At 55.2% G+C, this 24,142-nt stretch overlaps 1 protein-coding gene across 1 annotated transcript; it reads right to left on the reverse strand.

Moving 5' to 3' along the window:
• Positions 1–1,018: 1,018 nt before the first annotated feature.
• On the reverse strand, positions 1,019–24,142 carry ANPEP (alanyl aminopeptidase, membrane). The gene is made up of 21 exons (XM_047795930.1): positions 24,042–24,142; positions 15,613–16,434; positions 14,961–15,103; positions 14,694–14,833; positions 14,144–14,270; positions 13,894–14,048; positions 13,551–13,664; positions 13,310–13,453; positions 13,067–13,132; positions 12,878–12,943; positions 10,786–10,961; positions 10,463–10,542; positions 10,166–10,299; positions 10,008–10,063; positions 8,932–9,079; positions 4,333–4,424; positions 3,744–3,854; positions 3,449–3,616; positions 2,587–2,727; positions 1,732–1,813; positions 1,019–1,609 (listed from the first exon to the last, which is right to left on the reverse strand). Exons 2-21 carry the CDS (start codon positions 16,209–16,211, stop codon positions 1,457–1,459), a joined length of 2,895 nt encoding a protein of 964 aa, XP_047651886.1. The 5' UTR covers positions 16,212–16,434; positions 24,042–24,142; the 3' UTR covers positions 1,019–1,456.

Below are 24,142 nucleotides of genomic sequence, written 5' to 3' on the forward strand. Positions count from 1 at the left end.
AGACACGGGGCTAAGGATGTTAGTAACACCCAGCTCCATTTAAGCGTCAGACTGTGAGCTAAGTCCGTGCATCTCCTTAGATCCACACCCCAACCCTAGGATAGACCAGCTCTAGCGTCCAAATGAGAAAACCAGCGCCTAAGGGTTTAGGTCACTTTTTCAAGGAACAGTGGCTGGATTCCAGGGCTGGAGCTGGAGCAGAGCTCACAGTGGTGTCGACTGGAGGTGACCCCAGAGGAGCCCTGGCCTGTCTGTCTATTCCCTCCTTCTTTCCCTCCAACCAGCCTTGGATGCTCGGCAGGGCCTTATTGGCCAAGAAAGTTCCACCAAAATGGATGTGGGGCTTGGAGTCTTCTGGGTCCCAAACTTTCTCCCCAGAGTTGGCCTTCACCACTGGCTGCCCCAGATGATCTGGAGGACACCTGCCTTTTTCTGCCTGCTACTCTTGAAAACACCGGTTTACAAATCAATATGCCGCCATCCACCAGCGATCCTGACCATTACCTTGGCCAGTGCATGGTCGCACCAGGCCCCGACCCAGGGCTGCTGTCCTCCCTGCAAGCCCCTTTCGCTCACTGTCCCAGACGTCCCAGCGACGGAGCAGGAAAAGGGCCAGCCGACATGCTACTATCTTGCCTCATGTTAGTTCAGGTGCCAATCCTAGCTTCTCGAACCATGGCACTTCTTGCTTTCTAGAAAAGCACTGCCTCCACCGTCAGGCCCTGGCTCTCTCCACCATGGGGACCGCTGTGTCTCATTCCCTCTACCTCCCCTGGCTCCCCAGCACCCAGAGTTTCAATCCTGCCAAGGCAATGAACACTGCAGGCAGACACTGTCCTCCATCTCCAAGCTAGAGCCACACGGGTGTCCTGTAGGAAGATCTAGCAGGCTGGGTACCTCCCTCCTAGTCTTCCTGGGGGTCCCCAGACCCCCATGCACCCCAGGTTCCCTCCATCCCTGTCTCTCCAGCTATTATACAGACTCATTCCTTCTTGAGTTTAGTAAAGAGCCTGGAAGCTCATCTAGAAATCCTTTATTTACATTTACTCCTAGAAAAAAAATATACAGATCTGATGCCCTGTTGATTCTCAGGTTCAGGGTCTTTATGGAAAAAGGGGAGAGAGGGTAGAGGGCAGTTCTCCAAGGCCATCCATCATCCATCAAGGGCTTCTGCTCATCTGGCCCTGGAGCTGGACTTCCCTGAGAAGGGTCCTGGGCCAGGCCCAGGGTGGGGTTGGCACAAGGAGCAGTGGCTGGGAGACACCTGGACAGTCTGGTCACCAGAAACTGGATTGGCCCCCAGGGCAGAATGGAGATAACATGGGCCACAGGCTTTGTCCCTAAAGGGAGGACGCAGGTGCCTCGGGCTTCAGGAACGTGGGCCCTGCCGTGGGCCCTGGGATGGACACATGCGGGCATCTTGTGCAGGGGGCCCGGTGGCGGGAAGGACCAGGCACTATTTGCTGTGCTGTATGAACCAATTCAACACCACCTCCTTGTTCTCCTTCACCCACTTGATGTTGGCCTTGGTCCTCTCCAGGGCTTGCTCCAGAGCCCGGGTGCCGGAGCCGAAGCCCACGTCCATGTTGTTCTCCTTGAACTGCTCCAGCTGCCAGGACAAGGGTGATTCTGAGCGGCAGGCTGGGTCGCTAATACAGCCCTGAGGAGAGGGCTGCCAGGGCCTCTGTCCTCCCTCTCCAGGCGAGAGCCCCGGGGCCCAGGGCTTCCTACCTGCTGCAGCTCAAACTCGGAGGAGAATCTTCGGGTCACAGCCTGGATGAGGTTGGAGAAGGAGAAGGAACCACCGCCATAGCTGCAGGGCAGGGAGAGAGGGGCACCGTCAGGGGACAGGGAATGGTTAGTGACTGGCAGGTGACAGGACCCTGTGACCGTCCCTGTCTTGTAGATGCAAAACAACGACACACCCGAGGAGACACCACTGGAGACGTGAACACAGGTTTGACTGCAATGTCCTTCCTCCCACCTCTTCAGAGAGTACTCCCACCAGCCAGATGTCCCCCAAGTGGAAAAAGGGATAGCTGTTCCCACTGCCCTGTCTAGCTTTCTTCCTTTTTTCCTCTCTTTCTTCCTTTTTTCCTCTTTCTTTCTTCCTTCCTTTCCTTCCCTCCCTCCCTCCTTCCCTTCCTTCCTTCCTTTTTCTTTTTTTGCTTTTTATGGCCGCACCCATGACATATGGAGGTTCCCAGGCTAGGGGTCGAATTGGAGCTGCAGCTACCGGCCTACACCACAGCCACAGCAACGTGGGATCCAAGCTGCATCTGGAATCTACACCACAGCTCACGGCAATGCCAGATCCTTAACCCACTGAGCAGAGCCAGGGATCGAACCCATGTTCTCATGGATCCTACTTGGGTTTGTTACCCCCGAGCTACAGTGGGAACTCTCACCGCTGTCCTATCTTTCAATTCCTGCCCCTACCTGGCCTAAAGTTGGGTTCTTTTTCAGCACGCCTAGGCAGGGTCTACTTTCCAGTCCTGACCCCGTGGGGTCCTGTGCACACGGGCCATCCCCAGGGACACCCAGGCCTGGCGGGTGCTTCCCCTAACACGTTCTCGGGAGACTCACTCCTGAAAGAGCTTCTTCCAGTTGCTCTGGACAAAATCCCAGGCCAGAGGCTGCCCGATGACATTGCTGGCAATGCTGTTAATAGTGGAGGTGGCGTCTTGCTTCCGAATGAGGTCCGGGTTCAGGGTGTAACCCAGATACCTTTGAGAGCAGAATCTGTGTTCATAGAAGGACACTGCCCTCTCCCCAACCCCACACACCTGTCCTGCATCCTATCAGCATCCCTTCAGCCGGCTGAGGGTTAAAGACCCCTTGGTCCTACCTCCTTTGTGGGGATGAGACACTGAGTCCACTAAGCAGGGTCCCTGGCTTTGCCAGGTGTCAGGCCTGACTTAGACCAGGTGCCTGATAAACCCCTGTCAATGAATGAGCCAAGGAAGGGGTGAGCCCTGAGTCGGGTAGGGTGGCTACTCCTGCCTTTGGCACTGAGGGTGGCTCTTCCTTACTGAGGTCCCAGAGATGGCACACAGTAGGGCCCTCCTTCAAAGGTTGTGGGTGGGGGTGGGGTGCCCAGCTGGATGAACAGAAGGACTCAGGTCTAGCTGCACCAGAGCCCTTGACAGAGAGGTAAAGGCTAGGAGGCTGCAGCAGTTTTGAGCACAGGACATGGACCTGGACCCAGATTCAAGTCTTGGCTTTTTTACTTGGTTAAGCTTCTGGACCTCGAGCAAGTTGTCTTGCTTCTCGCAGCCTCAGCAGCTTCATCTGTCAAATGGGATAGGTACTGCCCCACTGCGCAAACTTGTGGGGATCCCACAAGGGAATGTGGAGGCCTGGTTCTTGCTCCTCCCACGCTGGGAGCCTGGTCCCTGGGGTCAGGGGGCAGCGAGCTTACCCAGCCCTGTCTGGCTGCAGTCCTCACCTGTTCAGGAGCCAGACCTCGTTGCTGCAGGCCAGCGCTGAGCGGAGTTTGTCAGCCTCATTTACCAGCTGGGCTCGTTGTAACTGCCCCCAGGCAAAGTCCCACTGGTCCTGGCCGCCCTGGGCTATGGCATTGCAGTAGATGGTGGACCGCAGGTTGGGGTGGATCCTGGCGTGGGGTAGGGGTGTCAGGGATGGAGCAGCAGCAGGGAGGGTGGGATGAGGGCCTGAGGCGGACAGGGCTGTGGGCTTGAGGGGCAGATGAAAATCAGGGGAGGAACAAAGGACACACTCACGGGTTATTTTCTGGGTCCTTCATCCACTGGTCGAAAAGGGTCTTGGCCAGATTCTCACATTGAGGCAATCCATTGGAGCAGGCAGTGCTGATGGCATTAATCTCATTGTACCTACCCCGGGGGTGACACTCTGTCAGCATGCCTGGACCTGACGCTGACCAAGACTCCCCTGCTGACACACAACTCCCAACAGGGAGGCAGGCCCGCACTCTGCAGGTGTAGCCCACCAGCCACCTTTGGGTCCCCTTCTTTGCTTCTTGCCCTTGGGCAGCCTGGGGAGGGCTGGCACAGGCTCCAGCCCCAGCTTTAACACCTAGAACCTCACCATGCGGGTGAGGGACGCTCAGAGGCTCAGTTTGGTCCTTTGCCCAAAGAGGCCAGATGGTTCACAGGCCACACAGAGCCTCAGAGCAGAGTCCCTACTCCTGGGGCCCGGGGGGGGGCGGGGGCGTCGCTCTCCCTGACTGTGGCCCTGGTCCAGCCAGGAGTTGGGAGCTCCAGAGAGGATGCTGCTGGACTTGCTATGGGCCCCCCAGGTCAGGCTACCTGCACCACCCATGATCTCCAGACCAAGCGAGCTCATACTCACTGGTCCATCAGATTTTCTGGGCGCTCGGTCCAGTTTTTAGTGAGAGTTTCGAAATGTTGGAAGAGGGGTTCGACCTGCTTCCTGAGGTATTTCTAGAAAAACAAAAACAAAAAACAAGAACAAAACATAAAGAGCTTCAAAGAGGAAGTTCCGGAGTTCCCGTCATGGCACAGCAGAAACGAATCTGACTGGGAACCATGAGGACATGGGTTCAACCCTGGTCCCACTCAGTGGGTTAAGGATCTGGCATTGCTGTGAGCTGTGGTGTAGGTCGCAGACGTGGCTCGGATCCCGTGTTGCTGTGGCTGTGGTGTAGGCTGGCGGCTACAGCTCTGATTCAACCCCTAGCCTGGGAACCTCCACATGCCGAGGGTGCAGCCCTAAAAATAGCTTCAAAGAAGAGACTCATGCCTGAGTCATCTGGAGACTCATGGAGCCTCTGATGTGGGTGGGCAGATGTAGCAAGAGCTAATGGCTACAGGAGCAAGAGGCCAGAGGCTAAAGGCCTCGCCCCAGGCCAGACTGTGCTCAAAGGGGCTGGCACTCATCCAGGTTTCAGATGACTGATCTGAGGTTCTTCTCCACAAATCCTTGACCAGTTCTTCTTCTTCTTTTTTTAAAGGATATCTTCATTTTATTTTTTACTTTTTTTTGCTGTTTTGGGTCATACCTGTGGCAGGCAGAAGTTCCCGGGCCAGGGACTGAACCTGCATCACAGCAGTGACAACGCCGGATCCTTAAGCATTAGGCCACCAGGGAACTCCCCTTGATCTCTTCTGATACTCTTGTGTCTAAGTGTCACCATTTCCTAATAAGTGTTAAGCCCCTTTATTGTGAGGAATTCAGAAAACGCCTTAAAGCATAGGCAGAAAACACTAACGACTCTAGAATGTACCAAACCCAAGGTTTCCAAATTGGTGCGTTTGCCCCCTCTTTCCTCTTTTCTGCCCAGCCAGTCTGCAATGTGGCATGCTGATCTTTTTAGCTGGCATCCCCATGTAAGCTCTATCCCACATTATTAAAATTCTTTGCCGACCTTGGTTCAGCAGAGTAGATTGTCATGTATGTCAACTAGCATCCACATCCGAATGTAAAAGGAACACCCTCACCCCCCCCAGCCCAGAACAAAGAGAATAGGAAAGGAAGCCACAGAGGATGAGAGAGTTCGCACATTTAGGAGGTGGGAGGTGTAAGAGGGAGGTGGAACAGGCCTGGCAGAGGGGGAGAGGCTGCAGCAGAGCACCTGCCATGGGGGAGATGGAGACAGAAGCCGGAGACTTCCTGTGACAAGGCTCAGGATTAGAGGGAAGGGCATGCAGGGGACAGGAGTGAGGCAGGGCCGTGAACAGGTCGATGGAGTCAAAGTCTGTAGAAGGATGAATTAAACTTTCAAGCCTCCACTTCCCTCCCTGCATCAAGCAGCACCCCTCCCTCCTTCCATGGGCAAGGCTAAATCAGAGGGACTCAGACCTCTGGTCCCCAGACACAGTGGGAGGGTTGCTGGACTGCAGAGGGGGCCAGAGGTGAATATTTGCATTCTGAACAGAGGTACCCCCAGTTTTCTTCCTCACCCTGATCCCAGAAAGTGAGCCTCGGTGCATAAGAGAGAGGGTCACTCTCCGGACACTGAAGAGTCCCCAGGGAACACACTCATGGATACTAATTTTTGAGGTTCCCCATCAGGAATTACTTGGCCACCTAGTCACCCCACAAGGAGACTACAGGTGACAAATTCCACCTCCCCATGGAGCTTTCTTTCTTTCTTTTTTCTTTTTAGGGCCACACATGTGGCATGAGGAAGTTCCCAGGCCAGGGGTTGAATCAGAGCTACAGCTGCCAGCCTACACCACAGCCACGGCAACGCCAGATCCTCAACCCAGTGAGGGAGGGCAGGGATCGAACCCGTGTCCTCATGGATACTAATCAGGTTCTTAACCCACTGAGCCACAGTGGGAATTCCCACTTTTCATTGCCTCATTCTCAAATTCAAAGGGGCAGCTCAAGGGAGTTCCCGTCATGGCGCAGTGGTTGACGAATCCGACTAGGAGCCATGAGGTTGCGGGTTCGATCCCTGCCCTTGCTCAGTGGGTTGATGATCCGGCGTTGCTGTGAGCTGTGGTGTAGGTCCCAGACACGGCTCGGATCCCGCATTGCTGTGGATTGCTGTGGCTCTGGCGTAGGCTGGCAGCTACAGCTCCGATTTGACCCCTAGCCTGGGAACCTCCCATATGCCGCCGGAGCCGCCCAAGAATAGGCAAAAAGACAAAAAAAAAAGACAAAAAAAAACAAACAAAACAAAGGGGCAGCTCAGCCTCCAACTTGAAAGAGGAGACCAAAGCAAAAAACTCAGAGGAAATAAGTCAGTGAAAGAAAAATAAAACTTCATAAAAGCCTATGATAAATATCCTCTGAGAGTGCAGAGGGGATATTGCATAGGATGCTGGAGCCAGGAATAGCACTTGGAAGCTTAAAAATATGATAGGAAAAATGAAAACAGTCTGTAGAGAGGTGGTGTGCTAAGCTGAGAGCATATCCCAGAGGACAGAACAAAAAGTCAACAAGCTGGAAGATAGGAGAGAAGAAAACTAGAGGACCAATGTAAGAATAGTAAATTGAATTAATAAGGGCCCCAGAAGGAGAAAACTGGGCTGGGGGTGGGGGAAGAACAGTTAAAGGAGCGAGACAACATTGTCCAGATTGGGGTTTTTTTTTTTGCCTTTTTAGGGCCGAACCTGTGGTGCATGGAGTTTCCCAGGCTAGGGGTCGAATCGGAGCTGCAGCTGCTGGCCTACACCACAGCCACAGCCACGTGGGATCTGAGCCGCATCTGCAACCTATACCACAGCTCACGGCAATGCTAGATCCTTAACCCACTGAACAGGGCCAGGGATCAAACCTTCATCCTCATGGATATTAGTCAGATTCATTACTGATAAGCCACAATGGGAACTCCAAAAAGCTGCCCAGATTGAAAGTGCAGAAGGATGAGAAAAGCCCACCAGGATGGAGAGAAAAGCCCATAAGCTCCCAGAAGGGGGAACCTGGCCACACTGAAAGAAGTGGAAATGAGAACGTCTCTGGGAGTTTTGACAGGAGCACGAGAGACTTGAGGTCAATTTCAACCTGAAATTTTCTGGAGAATAATTTTCTAACCTAGAAAATTCTAAACCCAAGTAAACTCGCAATCCAGTGTGAAGGTAGAATAAAGACATGTCAGACAATCTACCTGAAAACAATCCACCTCTTACGAACCCTTTCTGCCAAACTGGAAGATGTGCTCCCCAATAGAGAACAAACTCAAGGAAGGAACCATGGGTTCAGGAAACAAGACCAACAAGGGAGTGCCTCTGGCATGGGAGCTGAGGAGCAGCCCCAGAGGGGCCGGCTAGCAGAGGGCTCCAGGAGGATGCCTCCAGGAGAAAGCAAAACTGATGTATTATCTGCTACATTGGATAAGATATATAAAAAGGGGATGTAAACAGCACTCTATGTGGCTTAGCAGAGAATGACAGTTTAGAAATCACATAAAGTAAATATTGATACTGAGTTGACCAAACACTGTGATTTAACTACATTACGAGGATGCGGTTGATCCAAGGTGTAGGTAAGCCAATAAATTTTTTTTTTTTGGTCTTTTTGCCTTTTCTAGGGCCGCACCCTCGACATATGGAAGTTCCCAGGCTAGGGGTCGAATCAGAGCTCCAAGGCTTATAAATTAAAAATAGGTTAAAACCTCATTTACCATACCAGGAAGTTAATAATGTGAAAAAAAAAAAAAAACATTTTTAAATGACCTCTCTAAGTGTGATCTAAGAGCTGCATAATATTCCACCAAAGGCTTATTCTAGTTTAGAGGTCGAATCGGAGCTACGGCTGCTGGCCTGCGCCACAGCCACAGCAATGCCAGATCCAAGGCACGTCTGCAAGCTACACCACAGCTCACGGCAACGCCAGATCCCTGACCCACTGATTGAGGTGAGGGATCGAACCCACATTCTCATGAACACTAGTCGGGTTCGTTACCGCTGAGCCACAACGGGAACTCCGGCTTTGGTTTTCTTGTCTTTTATAAACCACACTGCAGTGAACATCCTTACAGATTCAGCTTCATCCAGAGCAAGCAGTTTCCCTCTGATCCTCCCGCCTCCCTGCGACATCTGCAACTCCCCCCTGGCCCTTAGGGCAGGCTAGACAGGCACAGGTCCACCCCTTTCATGGAGGAGTTCTCTGGGCCTGAAGAGGATTGCCCAAGGCCACACCTCTGGTGAAAGACTGGCCTCCCTACCCCGCCCCACCCCTGTTTGGTGGCTTTTTCTGTTGCCTTCTGAAAGTGCTAATTTCCAAATCTAGCAAACTTTGCTAGAAGTCTGTGCCCCTTCTTTGTGTTGCCCAACCTGCTCACCTTCCCAGCTCCTGCTCCTTTCACCCCTCCATCCCTCCTGCTCTCTCACCACTGCCAAGGCTGCTCTCAGCCAAGGACCTGGTGTCGTGTCAGCCTGGCAGTTTCACCACTCCCGGCAATATTTCTCTTCACCTCCTTGAGGCGTAATTTCAAACACGGAGGAACTGGTCCCTGAACCCTGCCATGCCCCTCTGTACCTTCATGGGGCCATAGACCTCGGAGCGGTCGAACATGAGGCTGAAGTAGCTCAGGCTGCTCAGGGCGGCCTGCCAGGGCATGTACTCTTTCTCTTTGTTCAGGAAGAGGGTGTTGTTCAGCGCCAGGGTGACAGGGACCATGTGGGCACTGGGGGGAGATAGAGGGGCTCAAATAAGCACCCCTAGCCAGCCCATCCTCCCTGTAGGAACCTCAGCCTCCTCCTAGAGCCTGAGGTCCCAGAGCTGCAGTTGAGCCAGCTCCAACATTCACCAGGAGTGGGAGACATGGCGGCTGGGTGGTGCCACAAACAAGGGCAGCCCAGGCCTGGCCCTCATCCACTGCCAGTCACATGTCCTTGCTCATGGTCCCCGTTTTACAGGTGAGGAAACTGAGGCTCAGAGAGGTGACATGCCCTGCCTAAAGCCACACAGCCCATAAGAGACAGAACTGAGGCTCGAAAAGACAAGAAGACTGTGCTTCTTCCTGTGCCCTCTCTTCTCTGATCTGCTTGGCTCTCTGGTCTTTCCTCCCTCCTCCTCCTCCATCGGTGACCATTTTGACATTTATGAGCAATGTCCGTGTCTATGGGTGACATCTATGGCAAAGAACCTCGCACCTGCCAGTGTTCACACACACAGCAGCTGCTTGATAAATATTTGTTCATCCATACCGCGTCTCTCCTGTACCGACCTTCCCAGATTTTTTTTAGCCTCTAGCACAGTGGCCTGGCCCATAGTTAGCCCTCAGGAGAACCTTGGTGCCATGGAATTCAGTGTAGTTTTAGAGTAGGACAGGCCTGTGTCTGGCTGTCCTGGGCAACTATGTGACCTCAGACAAGAAACTCAAACTCTGAGTCTCAGATTCCTTCTCTGGGAAATGTGGGCTGTAACACTAACAATCTCTGGGGATGTGAGGCCAAGGGAGGGGTGTCCGGAAGCCCAGGGAGCCCGCTGTGCTGTGCCGCTCGCGGTGAGGACGGGGGAGGAGCACTGGCTCTCACTATGGAGTCACACTTGCCAAGTCACTAGGCTTCTGTGGCTGAGCTGGCAGGGCTGGAGGAGGAAGGGACACTCACGTGGCCAGGTTGAAGCTGTCGTAGATGACCTGAGCCCGATTGATGACAGGGATGACCTAGGAGGGGCAACAGAGCATGTGACCTCAGGCTGGCGATGCAGGCAGGGCCTGCAGTCTGGGGCAACATCCCGGGAATGGGGTGGGGCGACAGGTACCCACCGACGGGTTTATCTGCAGCTGATGCTGAATCATCCTCCAGTTGTCCTCGTCGTAGTTCACCTGGAAATAGCCTGTCACGTTGATGTTCAGCAAGACCCACTCGTCCGATGCGGTTTTGAACAAATCATTCTGGGCTGTGGGGAGGGAGCAGAGCCTGGGAGGGGCTGCTGAGAAGGCCGCGGACTGACATGACCCCCTGGCCCTCCTCTCCCCAGGCTTCAGCAGAGCAGTCCCTCCTGCAGCCTGGCAGCAGCTGGCCCTCAGGCCACTGGGGCAATGCCAAGGAGAGGGGCTTACCTTGGGGAACGTCCTGCAGCCAGTAGTGATCCTGCATCACACCATTTTTAATAGATGAGATGGGAACAATCCAGAGGTAGCTGCAACAAGAGATCCAGAGGCCAGGTGTGAGAGACGGCAGCTTGTGACCACCACCAGCAAAGAAAGGCAGCCCTGCCCGGCCTCTCGGTTTCTGCTCGACTCTGGCCCCAAGAGGAAGACTGTCAACAACTATTGTGGCCGAGGCCACAGAGGCCAGATCCTGCTATGGTCAGAGTGTCCCACAGCAAATAGTCCTCAGAACCCTCGGGAGAACGCCTGGCTCAATGACTCCATCTGCTCACTTGAACGCTGAGGGGCGGGTGACGTTGGATTCGGAGTTGAGGAGGAAGTGCTTCTGGAAGATGTTTCCTGTCTTGGTGTCCACGGTGATGACAGGGAAGCCCATCTGCAGGGTCCAGCGATCCATGATAGCTCTCACAGTGTCTGGCAGCCTGATGGACGTCTGAGCATCCACAGCCTTGGGTAGAGTGAGATAGCGCAGCCGTCAGCAGACTGCCCTTCTCCCACCTGCCCATCTCGGCAGCCCTAGTACCCCTGGACTAGCCCTAGTGGTGCCTTGCTGGAAGGCAGTGGAGGAGGACTGGGCTGGGAGGCAGGAGCTGGGGTCCTGGCCTGGCCATCTCTCCCCTCAGCTGCCTGGCACTGGATGAGCCAAGAGTGCCCCAGCCTCCGGTTTATTCTGCACTGATTCAACACATCCCTGGCCCTCCTTTTCTGTGATCCAACCTGAGGTGGGTGTGTGTCGGGGAGGGGCATCCAGGATGCCATGGGTCAGCCTGAACGGATCTGGGAGGATGGGCAGGGATGAAGGAAGATGTCACAGGCAGGGCCAAGGAGCGGGCTGTGGTCAATGCAAAGGAAATGCACCAGGCTAAGAATGTGGGGATGGGCTTCGGGTGGCTATTATTGTCTTAAAGCTTTGTTTTGTCTTGTCTTTTTTGGCTGCCCTCACGGCACGTGGAAGTTCCCAGGCCAGGGATTGAATCTGTGCCACAGCAGTGACCTTGGCCACTATAGTGGCTATGCCAGATCCTTAACCCACAAGAGAGTCCTATTGCTTTTTTTTTGTCTTTTTTTTTAGCTATTTCTTGGGCTGCTCCAGCGGCATATGGAGGTTCCCAGGCTAGGGGTTGAATCAGAGCTGTAGCCACTGGCCTACGCCAGAGCCACAGCAACGCGGGATCCGAGCCACGTCTTCAACCTACACCACAGCTCACTGCAACGCCGGATCGTTAACCCACTGAGCAAGGACAGGGGTCAAACCTGCAACCTCATGGTTCCTAGTCGGATTCGTGAACCACTGCGCCACGAAGGGAACTCCCTCATTGCTTTTGTAATAACAAAAGGGCAACCACCTCTGTTAATAACTGAGAAAATAAAAACTAACAACAGCGTAAAAAGAGGGCAGAAGACCACGTTAAAAGGGGCAAGCTGAGCAGGAGAGGAGCTGGGGGAGGGGGCACTCAGGGAAAGAGGGAAGGGGAGGCAGAGATGGGGCTGGAGGGGCTCTGGTGTGGAGGAGGGATGGAGTGAGAAATCGAGGCAGGGCAAGGAAGATGTGGAAGCAGAGGGGAGGGACTGAGGCTATGAGAGGTGGGGGAGGGGACCAGACTCGTGGTAGAGGGTGTTGAGCTGGGGCTCTGGAACAAGGCCCCAGGGCTCCCCTCCCTGGTCAGGCTGGTCATGGAGCATGGGCACGTGGAGGAGTCAGTGGGACTGATGAGGGCCATAGAGAAGGGGTGGGTGGCGGCAGCTGTCAAGGAGAGACTGTGGTGGGGGATGGTGGAGAGGCTGCAACTCCAGCCTCAGGAGGGCAGGGAGGGGCAGGCTGGAGGGAGGGAGGGCGGACTTGGCCCAAAGGTTTGCCCTCACAGACGGTGGAGTGGAGCTGGGTGGGAGGGTCAAAGCTGTGCGGAGGGTGCTGGTCTGTGCAAAGTCATGCCTGGGAGGGGCTGGCCGGGCACAGGGCAGCCAGAAGTGCTGAGCAGGTGAACCACAGGCTCCAAAGTTCCTGGCAGAGGAAGGCTTGGCCCTGGGAAACCTGAGAGCCCATGTCCTCCCCACCTAGATGAGGAGACCCCTCAGAGCTCACTACAGTGGTAGGGCCAGCCCTCTGCCAGAGCTCCCAACACAGGCTCTCACCATGCCTCCTCGAGGAGCCATCACCTAGCCCATTTTAGAGATGAGCAACTGAGGCTCCCCATGACCTGTGTGGGAGAGTAAGCAGGGGGGCTTGGCCTGTTCTCTTATATGCGTGCTGCTCCTAGGGACTTCCAGCATCTCAAAGCCCCCATAGAACAGCTTGGGTTGGGAGGGCGGGGGGCAGGGGCGGGGTGGGGGCGGGGAGTGGGGTGGTGGCTGGCTATCACTGACCTTCTGCAGGTGCTCCCACAGGTCCAGGTAGGTGGTGTTCTGATAGGCAAAGGCATGCAAGTAGGACTGTGGAAAGACAGGGCACAGTGAGGGGAAAGCCGATGCTGCCAGGCTCTAGCAATAGACCTCTGCAATTGGCCAGGGCTGGAGGAAACGCCCCCCACCCAACGGCTGGCCAAGGGTACTCACCGCCAGGCCCTCCTTGAACAGGTCCTCAGTCAGGAAGTTGGAGAGCATCCTGATAACCGAGGCTCCCTGGTAGAGGGGCGGGGGCTCAGAAGGCTGCGCAGAGCCAGCAGGACCCTGTGTCCCCACTGGGCTGGGACAGGCGCTCTGGGAGCCCCAGCTTCAGTGGGTCCTCATGGGCAGGGTCCCCACCTCCTTCCCTGCGCCCCCCACTGTCTCAGCACCAGCACGGAGGCTGGGCAGCACCTTGCTGTAGGAGATGGAGTCAAACATCTCGCTGATCTGGGCAGGTGTGTTGACCTCCTCAGCAGGGGTGGTCAGCGGGTGGGAAGAAGCCAGAGCATCCACAGCCATCACTCGGTACACGTCGCCTGGCACGATGAGGTCTTTCTGCAAAGCCCTGAGAGCCATCAGGAGACTGGCCTGGGAGGGGTGACGCAGGCCCTCCGCCATCCCAGACCACAGGGCCCCAGGGCAGTGGGCTTACCAGATTCCAGGTGGGCTCTGCGTGGTCAGCACCCAGGTACTCCACGTAGGAGGCAAAGCCCTCATTCAGCCACAGGTCATTCCACCAGGCCAGGGTCACCAGGTTGCCAAACCACTGTGGGGGAGGGAGGTCGCTAAGTACCCAGAGCTACTCTTGACGAAGTGTTCCTCGCATGCCAGGCTTGAGTGTGAGGCTTTACTGACCTCATCGTGACTCCTCCCTGCCACCTGCCAGGTGGACCCCTCCTCCCTCCTTGGCTGCCAAGGACAGAGCCAGGACCTGCGCCATCTCCTCCCAGAGCCCCCCTCCCTTCTCTGTCTGCACGCCCTGCTATGGGGGCTACCTGGTGGGCCAGCTCGTGAGCAATCACAGTGACCACTCGCTCTTTGTTGCTGATGGAGGAGGACTGCGGGTCAAACATCAGCGCGTTCTCCCGGTAGGTCACCAGCCCCCAGTTCTCCATGGCACCGGCATTGAAGTCGGGCAAGGCAATCTGGTCTGGGGAGGCCAGGGTGTTGGCAGGATGGTCTCTGGGTATGGGGAGGTGGGGGGAGACCAGTCCACCTCCCCCCCATGCAAGGCCCCTCACTCACCGGATTTGGGGAGTGGGTAGGGTGTATTATAATGATTGGCAAAGAAGTTTAGGATGGGACCTGTCACATTCAGGGCATACATGCCATGGCCCTCTGCAATTGCATTAGGCCGAGCCCAGATCCGGATCTGCAAAGATAGAGGTGGGTCAGGGCCCCCCTTGGGTCCTGGTGCTGGTGGGCCAAGTCCCAGAGTCAGGGGGACAAACCAGGTTAAAGTGGAAGTTTGGTCAGCAGAGAAGAGGGTGGCGGGGGCGGTGGGGCGGTAAAGGGGGTGTCCCTGCGGAGCTTTGAGCCTTTGGGGAATAACCACAGACTCAGCTGCTATCTGTCTGGCATTCAGGGGCCAGGAACTCCCTTCATGAGGAGGGTCCCATTTTTCAGATGCAGAGACTGAAGGTCAGAGAACTTGGGACATTTGCCCAAGATGACTCAGAGCTGGAATTCAAACGCTGCCTCACGACTCAAGCACAGGGACAAGGATGAGGATAAATGGGAATACTTCCCAGGCCAGGGCCAATGTGGGGAAGGGCAGGTGGGCTCAGACCCTTACCAGGACACCATTTTGGGCCGTTTCATTCACGCTCTTGAACTCGCTCACGATGTAGGCCAGAAGGTACGTGGACATCACAGGTGTGGTTTCGAACTCCGTGACAGACCAGTTGGGGTCTTCTGCAAGCGGAGTGCTGGAACCTGGGTGTGACATGCAGGTATGGAGGGGTGCCCTCTTCCCGGGCGTGCACCCCAGCAACAGGGACCTGCACCCCAGCCCCAGGGACCTGCTTTCCCAGGCCATGTGGTCCCCGCCAGGCCCGCTCACCTTTGGGCGGCATATTGGACAGGGCCGTGAGGTTGTTAGGGTGGATGAGAGTGATGTTGAACGTGGCCTTCATGGCCGGCTCGTCAAAGCATGGGAAGGATTTCCGGGCATCTGTAGACTGCATCTGTGTCGTGGCCAGCACCCTGCCCGAAGCAGGGGGTTAGAAGGTATGCCAGCAAAATGCCTGTGCCCGTGGGGGTGGCCGGGGGTGGGGGGTGTAGGCCATGGCTGGCTGGGCATGGAAAGGGGTGCACAGCCCCATCCCTGCCCTCCCCGCCTCCCCCAGGCCACCTCCAGGCTGACAGGCCAGCTGACTTGGGAGAGCAGAGCTCCTTCTGGACTCGGGGTCAAAGTCCGGGCAGGCTCCACCTCTGAATTAGCTGGGAGACCTTGGGCAAATTTCTGTCCTCAGAGCCTGTTTTCCTTTCTACCCAAGGGGGCACTTGGATCACTCACCCCTGACTCCCTAAGGTTAGGGGGGCTCTCCGGGAAAGGGCTGATTGTCTGGATAGCTTCTCTACCAGAGCTGCGGATGGAGCGACGGGCCAGCCAAAGTCTCCAGAAGGTTCCAAGGTCCCGAATCCAAGCCCTTCCTTGGCCCCCAGGATCCAGCTCTGCCTCAGCATCTAGGGTGTGCCCCCACCTGACTTACTTTTTGACGTTGCCCTCCATGTACTCGCTGCGGTAGAAGCCTGCCAGGTCGTCGGCAAGTTCCCCCTGGAATTCACTTTCCATCTCGTACATGCGGCCGGGCTGCAGCGAGCCCTTGAGGTGGACCACCAGGTACTCAGTGAGCTCTACCAGCTCAGTCCTGTCGATCTCCGGGACCTGGGAGTCCCCCACGCCCCGCAGGACCACCATGTGCCCCTGGGTGGTGTAGTTGAGCTTCTTGCTATGGATGATGATGACATCGGTGGGCTGCTGGCAGATGAAGCGGACGATGCTTTTGCCCTTGAAGATGTACAGGCCATCCGCGTTGGGAGTGAGGTAGGGTCTCAGCGTCACGTTGTAGGAATCAGGCAATAGCGTTGTGGGTAGGCGGTACCTGTTCCACGGCTTGCTCTGGTCCAAGGTGATGGCGGCTGTGGTGGTGATGGTGGGCGATGTGGGGGCCTGGGGGACATGATTGGCATTCTTGTTCTTCTCCTGAGCATACACCACAGACAGAGCGATGATGGTGGCCACGGCCGCCACACCGAGGAGGATGCCCAGGATGCCCAGGGCCTTGGAAATGTAGAATCCTTTGGCCATGGTGAGGGTGAGAAGGGAGCTCAGGGAGGCTCAGGATGGGCAGGGGACAGGGCAGCTTCGGACCAGGCTTATATCCCTGAAGGGGAGGAGCCCCACAGCCTGCAGACTGAGCAAAAATTAACCAGGGCTCAGACAGACGAAGGTCACTGAACTGGGTAGAGACACTGCTCCGGTTCTGGAGGGGAGATTCAGGAACAGCGTGCGGAGTGCGGCTCAGGGGTGCCTGCTGGGAGCAAACAGGGTCTGGTTACAGGCTGCAGGCACCTGGGAGCCCACCAAGGGCTGAAGGGCAGGTGGCAGGCGGCTGGCCCAGTGGGGAGAGGGAGCGGCCAGGTGGCTTGGATCTGCCTGTGAGCTGTGAGCTATGACAACAGGCACAGGAGCAGGAAGACTGAGGTTAGATCCAGGAGGGTCGAAGGACGTCCCAGGAGCAAGAGGTGGGAGGTGAAAAGAAGGGGAGAGCCGGCCTCTGGCTCGGGTCAAGACCACACTGGGTCAGCCCTGCAGTTGGAGGGATGCCCGGTGCTCCTCAGGGACATGGTCCCAGCCTCCCGCATTCTTCCAGAGCAGGGAGTTCTTCCAGGTCCTCCCCCCGCCACTTTCCCTTCTTGCCAAAAACTTTCCCCTCAATTATCAGCTCACTGAGTAGAATGAAATAAGTTGTTTTGCCTTTTTTTTTTTTTTTTTTTTTTTTTTTTTTTTAAAGAGGGGAGGCTGGCGGCGGCTTAACCTCTTCCCAGCCATGACCTCTGGCAGGTAAGTTCTCCTTTCTGAGAACCCTGTTCACATAAATAAATACTAGAATTTACGTCTCAGATTTGGTGAGCGGATTTAATGTTAGAAAACATATTAAACACCATATAGTAGAACCTCAAAATCCTTCCCTTCTTTCTCATCCAGAGGGTCACCCATTCTATCCGTGGTAGAAATGAAGGTACTCCTTATACTCAACACCACATGTCCTTAGAGGAAAACAATGTTCACTGTCACCCTTCCCATCCACCAGTTTCTTGGACCTCAACGCCTGACCCTCACCCCAACATCTGACTCACCCTCTCCCCCTATCTCATCGTGTCCTTGGCAAAAGCCATTCTCATCATTTATGTGGGCAAGGCTGGATCCTCACGTTATCCTAGTGGATAATCACTTGCACTAGGGCCCCCTCAAACAAGCTTGCCACACAAATTGGATCATTTTACCCACGGCTTAAGACCTTCCTTTTGCTCTTGGAATTCAGACCCAGTCTTCTAAAAGACACCCACAAGTTCAAGTGCTATCGGCTGGCTCATTTCCCAACCTCATTCTCACCATACCCAGCTCTGTGCAGAACTGTAGCCACTCTGGCCTTTGTCCAGCCCCTCCACCACAGGACCTTGCATGTGCAGTTCCCTCAGCTTGGATCCTCCTTTTGCCCTTCTTGCCCTGGTTAATATCCTCTTTATCCCCCCATTCTACCTCAGAGAAGACACCCTGACCTCCCTGACCAGTCAAGCCCCTTCAGCACCACAAATCTCTTCCTTAAAGCCCTATAACTGAGCACCATTTATTTGTGTGGTGATGACTCAAGGATTGCCTGGCTCCCCCACTAACTGCAGGACCCCCCCCCTTTGTCTTCTTAGGGCTGCACCTGTGCCATATGGAAGTTCCCAGGCTAGGGGTCCAATCAGAGCTGTAGCTGCCAGCCTACACCACAGCCACAGCCACACAGGATTTGAGCCACATCTGCGATCTACACCACAGCTCACAGCAACACCGGATGCTTAACCCACCAAGTGAAGCCAGGGATCGAATCTGTATCCTCATGGTTACTAGTCAGGTTCATTTCTGCTGAGCCACGATGGGAACTCCTGCAGGACAGACCCCTGGAGAACAGGTCCTTGGCTGCTTCTGCTCACTGGAACTAGGCATGGTGCCCAGCACACAGTAGTTGCTCAATACATATTTGTTGAGTGAATGCACACATGCATGAATGGGTGCATAGACAAATGAGTCAATTCAAGACTCCTTTTGGATCCAATTGGATCCTCCTTCACTCCTTGTTGAAGTCTTTCTAGCCCATCTGTCCCCTGTCCCCATTCCCACCCTTGCCCTGGGAGAATTGTCAGCCCCTTTCTTTTGAGCCCTCCTCTGACCATGGCAGAAGGGCAAGACTCTCCTGGGGCCAAACGCATCTCAGGGCTTATGCCTATCTTGTCAACGCCTTGAGGACCTCGTTCTTCTGCCACTCTCTGCTCTGGCTTGGGCTGGCCACCCCCCGAGCCTGCCTGAAAGCCTGGTGAATGAATGCATGCATGGATTAAATGTATGCATAGATTAATTCCTTCAGGCATGCTTGTAAGAGTGAATGACTGCTACCTGTCCTATGGCCAGTGGAGGCCAGGGACTTGAGTGCAGGGTCTTCAGAGGGATCCCAGGTACCTATTTTTCAGCTTAAGGGGGCTCTGAGCCCTTAGCACTTCCCTCCTTCTCTCTGGAGACTTGCCCTCAGGGCCCTGGGCTGGGCAGTGTGGACTTACCACCTCGGTGACCTACAGCCACCTCCATCGGGCCTGGGCTGATGGCCAGGGGGCATGAGTGAGAAGCCAAGTACCCGGGGGAGGACGCCAGCTTGGGCACAGTGACAGAAGGAACAGCAGCCCCTGAGGTTGACCGAGGGTGAGAAGTATATACTTCTGGCCTCCCTCCATCAGAGCTAGACTTTGCCAAGGCAGGTCCCCTTTATTTACCTTTATAGGATGATGGTCTGGCACCCAGGGGCCATGTATCCCCTGCACTGAGTTTCACTCTGCAGGGCCTTCAGCCCCCTCCCTTTGCTGCACAAAGACACACAAGCCTGCCTGGCCTAATCCCTACTCCAAACAAAGGAAGAGGCCCGGCCTGGCCTACCACGGCCTCTTCCTGTTTGCTTTGGACACAGACCACGGGCCTGGCTGGCTGGAGTCTTTACTCCTTTGGAAAGGGCCTCTGGTCTCCAAGTTGGCGCAGCGGGCCACCCATTGCCCTGTAATGAGAGGTCCCTGTTCTGGGCACCATGCCAGCCCAGGCTGGGGGCACAGAGGGACCTGCTCCACAGTCCCCATTTTCTTTGATAATGAAAAGGGACCCTTCTTTCAGCCCCTGACCCAGGTGCAGATCTCCGCCCCCAGGGAACAGCAATAACTGAGCTGTCCTCCCTGTCCCCCAGCCTGCCCACACAGCTCCGCAGAGGGATCTTCCTCTCCTGCTTGAACCTGGTCTCCAGTTCGTCACTGCTGGCAGAATGAAACCTCATTTCTGGCTTGAGTCTGAAAACCTTCTGTGAACTTAACCCTCTGGCCTCTGCTTCCAATGCCCAACATGGCTCCAGCTGTTAGCATTTCTCCAAACTCTCCACTTTTTCATACCTCTTGACCCATCCTATTTCCACTGCTGAGGAATGCCTTTCCTCTCCCTCCTGTCAAGCTCCTTCCTACTCATTCTTGAAAACACAGCTCAGATGTCACTACCTTCTCATGAGTGGGCAGCCCCTTACCCCAGTGCTTCCCTGGCCTCTGGTTCATTCATCTATCGCAGCACTTAAGAAAAGGCCATCCATGTGTTCTAAAGCTTCTCGCTAGACCAAGGCACCTCAAGGGAAGGCTCTGCGAACACCCCTCCATGCCTAGCACAGGGCAGAAGCCCTATGTTGGCTAAACGAATGATAATGTCCACGATGTTTGTCATGGCTTAGAGGTCCGGTGTGACACAGCCCCATGAGTCTCCAGTCTTGTCTCAACGCTTTGGCCTCTTTCGGTTTCTCAAGCCCATCATCTCTTCCCTCTTCCAGCACCCACCCTCCCCCAACCCACCCTCTGGGCCTGGAAAGCTTCTGTCTTTCCCTCACCTATCACCCCCTCATGCTGGATGCTCACTTCAGTCATGCTGTCCCAGCACAGCCCTCCTGCTTCCCCAAGACCCAGCCCTGTGAGGACAGTATCCTCCACACCAGGCAAGCAGCTAGTATGCAGCAGGCAAGTCACACACGCTAGTGGAATGGAAGCAGCAGTAAGAAAATGAGTGGCAGCGGTTAAAGATGGAACTCGGTGTAACTCAAACTCTTGACTCTCAGCACAGATTCCCTCTGTGGCTCACACGCCTTCTCGGGCTCCAAGGCTGTGCATACAAACCACTTGCATGAGTTTTGCCATATCCGTGATCCTCCTGTGCATTATTTACTTATACTTTTCTTCAAATCAATTTACTGCTCTCCTTTTGAATAGTAATGACCATAAAGTCATGGTTGGATGTATTACATTATATTTTTCCTGATACACTTTCCATTTATGACTACTGATTTAAAAACGATTCAGGAGTTCTCATTGTAGCTCAGTGGTAACAAACCCGACTAGTATCCAGGAGGGTGCAGGTTTGATCCCTGGCCTGGCTCAGTGGGCTAAGGATCCGGTGTTGCCATGAGCTGAGGTGTAGGTTGCAAATGTGGCTCGGATCTGGTGTTGCTCTGGCTGTGGTATAGGCTGGCAGCCACAGCTCTAATTCAACCCTAGCCTGGGAACTTCCATGTGCCACGATTGTGGCCCTAAAAAGACCAAAAAAAAAAAAAACAAAACTATACATCTAGGTATCCCCTAAAATGATCTTGTATAGCTGCGCTTACTTAGGGAATCACTATTCCATCCTACATGATTCTGGGGGTGGCATCACCTGCCGGCTGTCTTGGGGGTGGACAGGTGAGCAGAATGTGCACATTCCTTTCACTGCCCATCTCTTGATGAGGGAGAAGCCTAGTACCAAGCCCCAGTCTCAACCAAAGCAGTCTATCTATGGGTTTCTGTATTACATACAGAAATTATGTATTATGCCTGTCCTGCCCATGTTTGTGTTTGAGAACAAAAGTTCTAAATTAAAAAAAAAAATTTAAGGTTGATAACAATTGTATTAGAGAATCTTTAAGGCATGGCCACTCACGTAGAAGACATCAAATGAAGAGCCAAAGGCAGCTCAATCTCAGATGTGAGGGTACAAGTTGCCTTCGTTTCAAACATGAACTCGCCAGGAGCCTGCGAGGGGCTGGGAGGGGGAGCCTAGGATCAGCAGGCAGGCAAACAACTGTGCAGCCCAGGCTTCCTCGCAGATCCCTGGGTCTTGGGATAACTGCTGCTCACTCGGTGCCTCCTGCCAGCCCCGCCCCCGGTGCTACCCCCTAGCCCCCTCAGCTGCAGGGCTGGGCAGGCTGGGAGCCAGGGAACAACCCAAAGCCCATCTGTCTGCTGGGAAGGAGCAGAGAGTGGGGAGGGGGATGAGGCTGGGGCTGGGGCTCCAACACAGGGCACACACTGGCCCTTCAGGCCCCTGGCCTTCTCCCAGGCTTCTGAGGTCTCCACCCACAGCTCCAAGAGGCTGGGCCTAGGGCCAGCCGCAGGGTGCTTCCTCTGGGAGCCGTGAACATGGTCCATCCTGTGAGAACCACAGACGGCCCCAGTGGAGAGTCGGTTCCTGTCATGGCCTCTGGAGCCCAGTGGCAGGGCACTCAGAACAAAACGAGCAGAAGAGGCCCTCGTGGAATAGGGAGATGCACACTAGCTTTGGAAGGGCCATTCTGGGCTTCGGATCCTGCCTGGCAAATCCCATCTGTCTGAGCAGATAATCACGACCAGGATAATCATCACTGTTTGGCTATTTAGGAAACCAAGGCACAGAGAAGTTAAGTGACTTGCCCAAGGTCACACAGCTAGTTAGTGGCAGATTCTCTCACTTAACTATATACACCTCCTAAAGCATCCTCCCATACAGCTCCCCACATTTCCTGTGCAGTGCCCAGGAGGGATAAAACACCACAGGAGGAGACACACGCCTTTTAGTCAACTAAAGCAAGGCTGATCTGGGCAGGATGAAATGTCTGATCACCTTTTAAGGGAACTGTGTGTCCCTTTTACTGCATTTTATAGGCATACTAAAAGGCAGGGATGGGAGTGGCTGCTGCAAAGGAATGACTGAGAGACTGGGAACCTGGTGGAAGTCAGTTTGGGGACTTTACCCAGGGGACATGAACTCCCTACCCCCAGACCAGGACCAGGAGCTAGGGGTGGTCCTAAGGAGGGGCACTTGCTCTCAGCAGGGGCGCACTACCAGGCACAGGCCTCCGTAGGGACTCTGGCCTGTCCTGAAAGGTGCAGCCAAATCATGCAGCATCTCTGAGGACAGACACCCAGGGCTGGGCCTGGGCTGGAGGCAATGGCTGTCTGCCCGTGTGAATGAAAGACCCAGCGGCCTCAGCGTGACCAGCTGGCCCACTGTCCATGCTTCTCTCCAAGATTCTCGAATAGCCCCCAGAATGGGGTCCTGTCTAATATCTTCCAGCAGAGCCGCAGGCCCAGGAACTAGGCCTAGTTCCAGTGCCCTAGTGCCTACGCATGCGGGGGCCCCCACTTATCTCCTCAGAATACTTAGCAATAAAACTCTTGAAGCAAAGGGGCTGAAGGACTTGTGGAAGTGGGAAGGAGCTGCCCCCTCTCCCAAGGCTCTGAGACAGGGCAGGGGGCTGTTTCTCCATCTGGGAAATGGGGCAGTGCTCTCAGGTAGGCTATCATCCAAGCTCATCCAGCCTTCGATGCTAGGGCTCCTTCGGGAGGTGGGCTAGTGGAGGATGCCACGGTAGTGGAGGGTGCCCTGCCTTCACCAGCTCCCTTACCCTCAGGCTTCCTTGGCCTGGAGGCCCATTTCCACTTCCTCCCAGCCACACCCTCATTTCCCCTTCCTCCACCTCATTCCTCTACAGCCAACTCCTCAAACACAGATGGACGGACTCAAGGGCCCATATCTGGTCCAACACTCCCCTTTCACAGGTGAATAAAGCCAGGCTCAGAGAGGTCCAGGTCATATAAAGACTCAGGGACAAAGCTACAATGAGACCTCAGGTCTGACTGAGAACAATGCTGGGACTATTGAACAGCTTGGCCTGGGCTGGGCTAGAGAGAGGAGGAGGATTCAAGTCACAAAAGTGCAAGGCATGACCCATCTGGGCACCCCGGCCCACTGCACTACTGAGGGTTTTGGAGGTGCAGGGTACGGACCCCGTTGGCCCCATTTAGGGACCCCTCCCCTTCCAATGTTGGTTGGAACATTGATCTGTCTTGGCTGCTCCCCAAGGAAGGCTGGAGTAGACTCCATAATCCCAGAGCCTCTGTTCCTGCATCTGGAAAACCCACATGCATCCCAAATGGGGTCGTTGTAAGAAGGGAGACTAAGATTTTAAAATGGATGCTTAAAAACAGGAATTCTCTTTAAAATAGGGGTTAGGTGGAAGCCTTTGGAGAGAGGCAAATGTCCAAGGTTGGCGAAGGGGCCCTCTCCTCTCCTGGGGGCTGTGTGGATCCCTGGGGCCGCTGGAATTCCCACTCATCTTTGGCTGTGCCCCACCCACTGGAGGACTGAGCTGCTGTGCCTCACAGTCACCCAGCTGGCACTCGGCTGGGGTTGAGTCCCCCAGACCATCCTGCCTCAGATCCCAGCAGGGCAGAGTCTGCTGCACCACCCGGGTCTCTCCATCTGTCCTCCCCCAGAGGCGCCAGCAGCCCCCCTCCCTACCCTGGGGGGCCACCTCCCCAGGTGGGTGGTCCCCTGGCCCGCTGATAGGCGCGCTGCGGGGACCAATTTGGCCGAGAGATCAAAGCGGGACATTGACCAAAAGAATTCTTCACTCTCGGCTGACCTCAGTGTACCAGTCTGAGAAGAGAGCGTCCGCGGCGGTCGTCGCGGGGAGTTCCGCGCGCGCGCTTCCGTCCAGGTCCCTGCCTCACTCCAGCTGCCGCCCGCAGCAGCCCCGCAGCCCCTCCGAACCCGCACTCCACTTGCCTGCGGCCGCAGGGGCGCTCAACCCCAGCCGGCTCAGAGCCTCCTCCCTGGGACGAAGAGCCAGGCCAGCCACCGACACTGCCCACCAGAACCTGACTCCT

This window comes from Phacochoerus africanus, chromosome 9, assembly GCF_016906955.1.
Source record: "Phacochoerus africanus isolate WHEZ1 chromosome 9, ROS_Pafr_v1, whole genome shotgun sequence".
Classification (NCBI taxonomy): domain Eukaryota; kingdom Metazoa; phylum Chordata; class Mammalia; order Artiodactyla; family Suidae; genus Phacochoerus; species Phacochoerus africanus.

Bases quoted from the DNA above. Each gene is read 5' to 3' on its own strand.
- ANPEP (XM_047795930.1), bottom strand. From the start codon at position 16,211: ATGGCCAAAGGATTCTACATTTCCAAGGCCCTGGGCATCCTGGGCATC. The intron at 12,944-13,066 runs GTGAGTACCCTT...GTCTTTCCACAG, and splicing joins TGTTCAAGGAGGGCCTGGCG to TCCTACTTGCATGCCTTTGC. The intron at 4,425-8,931 runs GTACAGAGGGGC...TTGTTTTTCTAG, and splicing joins AGGTCTATGGCCCCATGAAG to AAATACCTCAGGAAGCAGGT.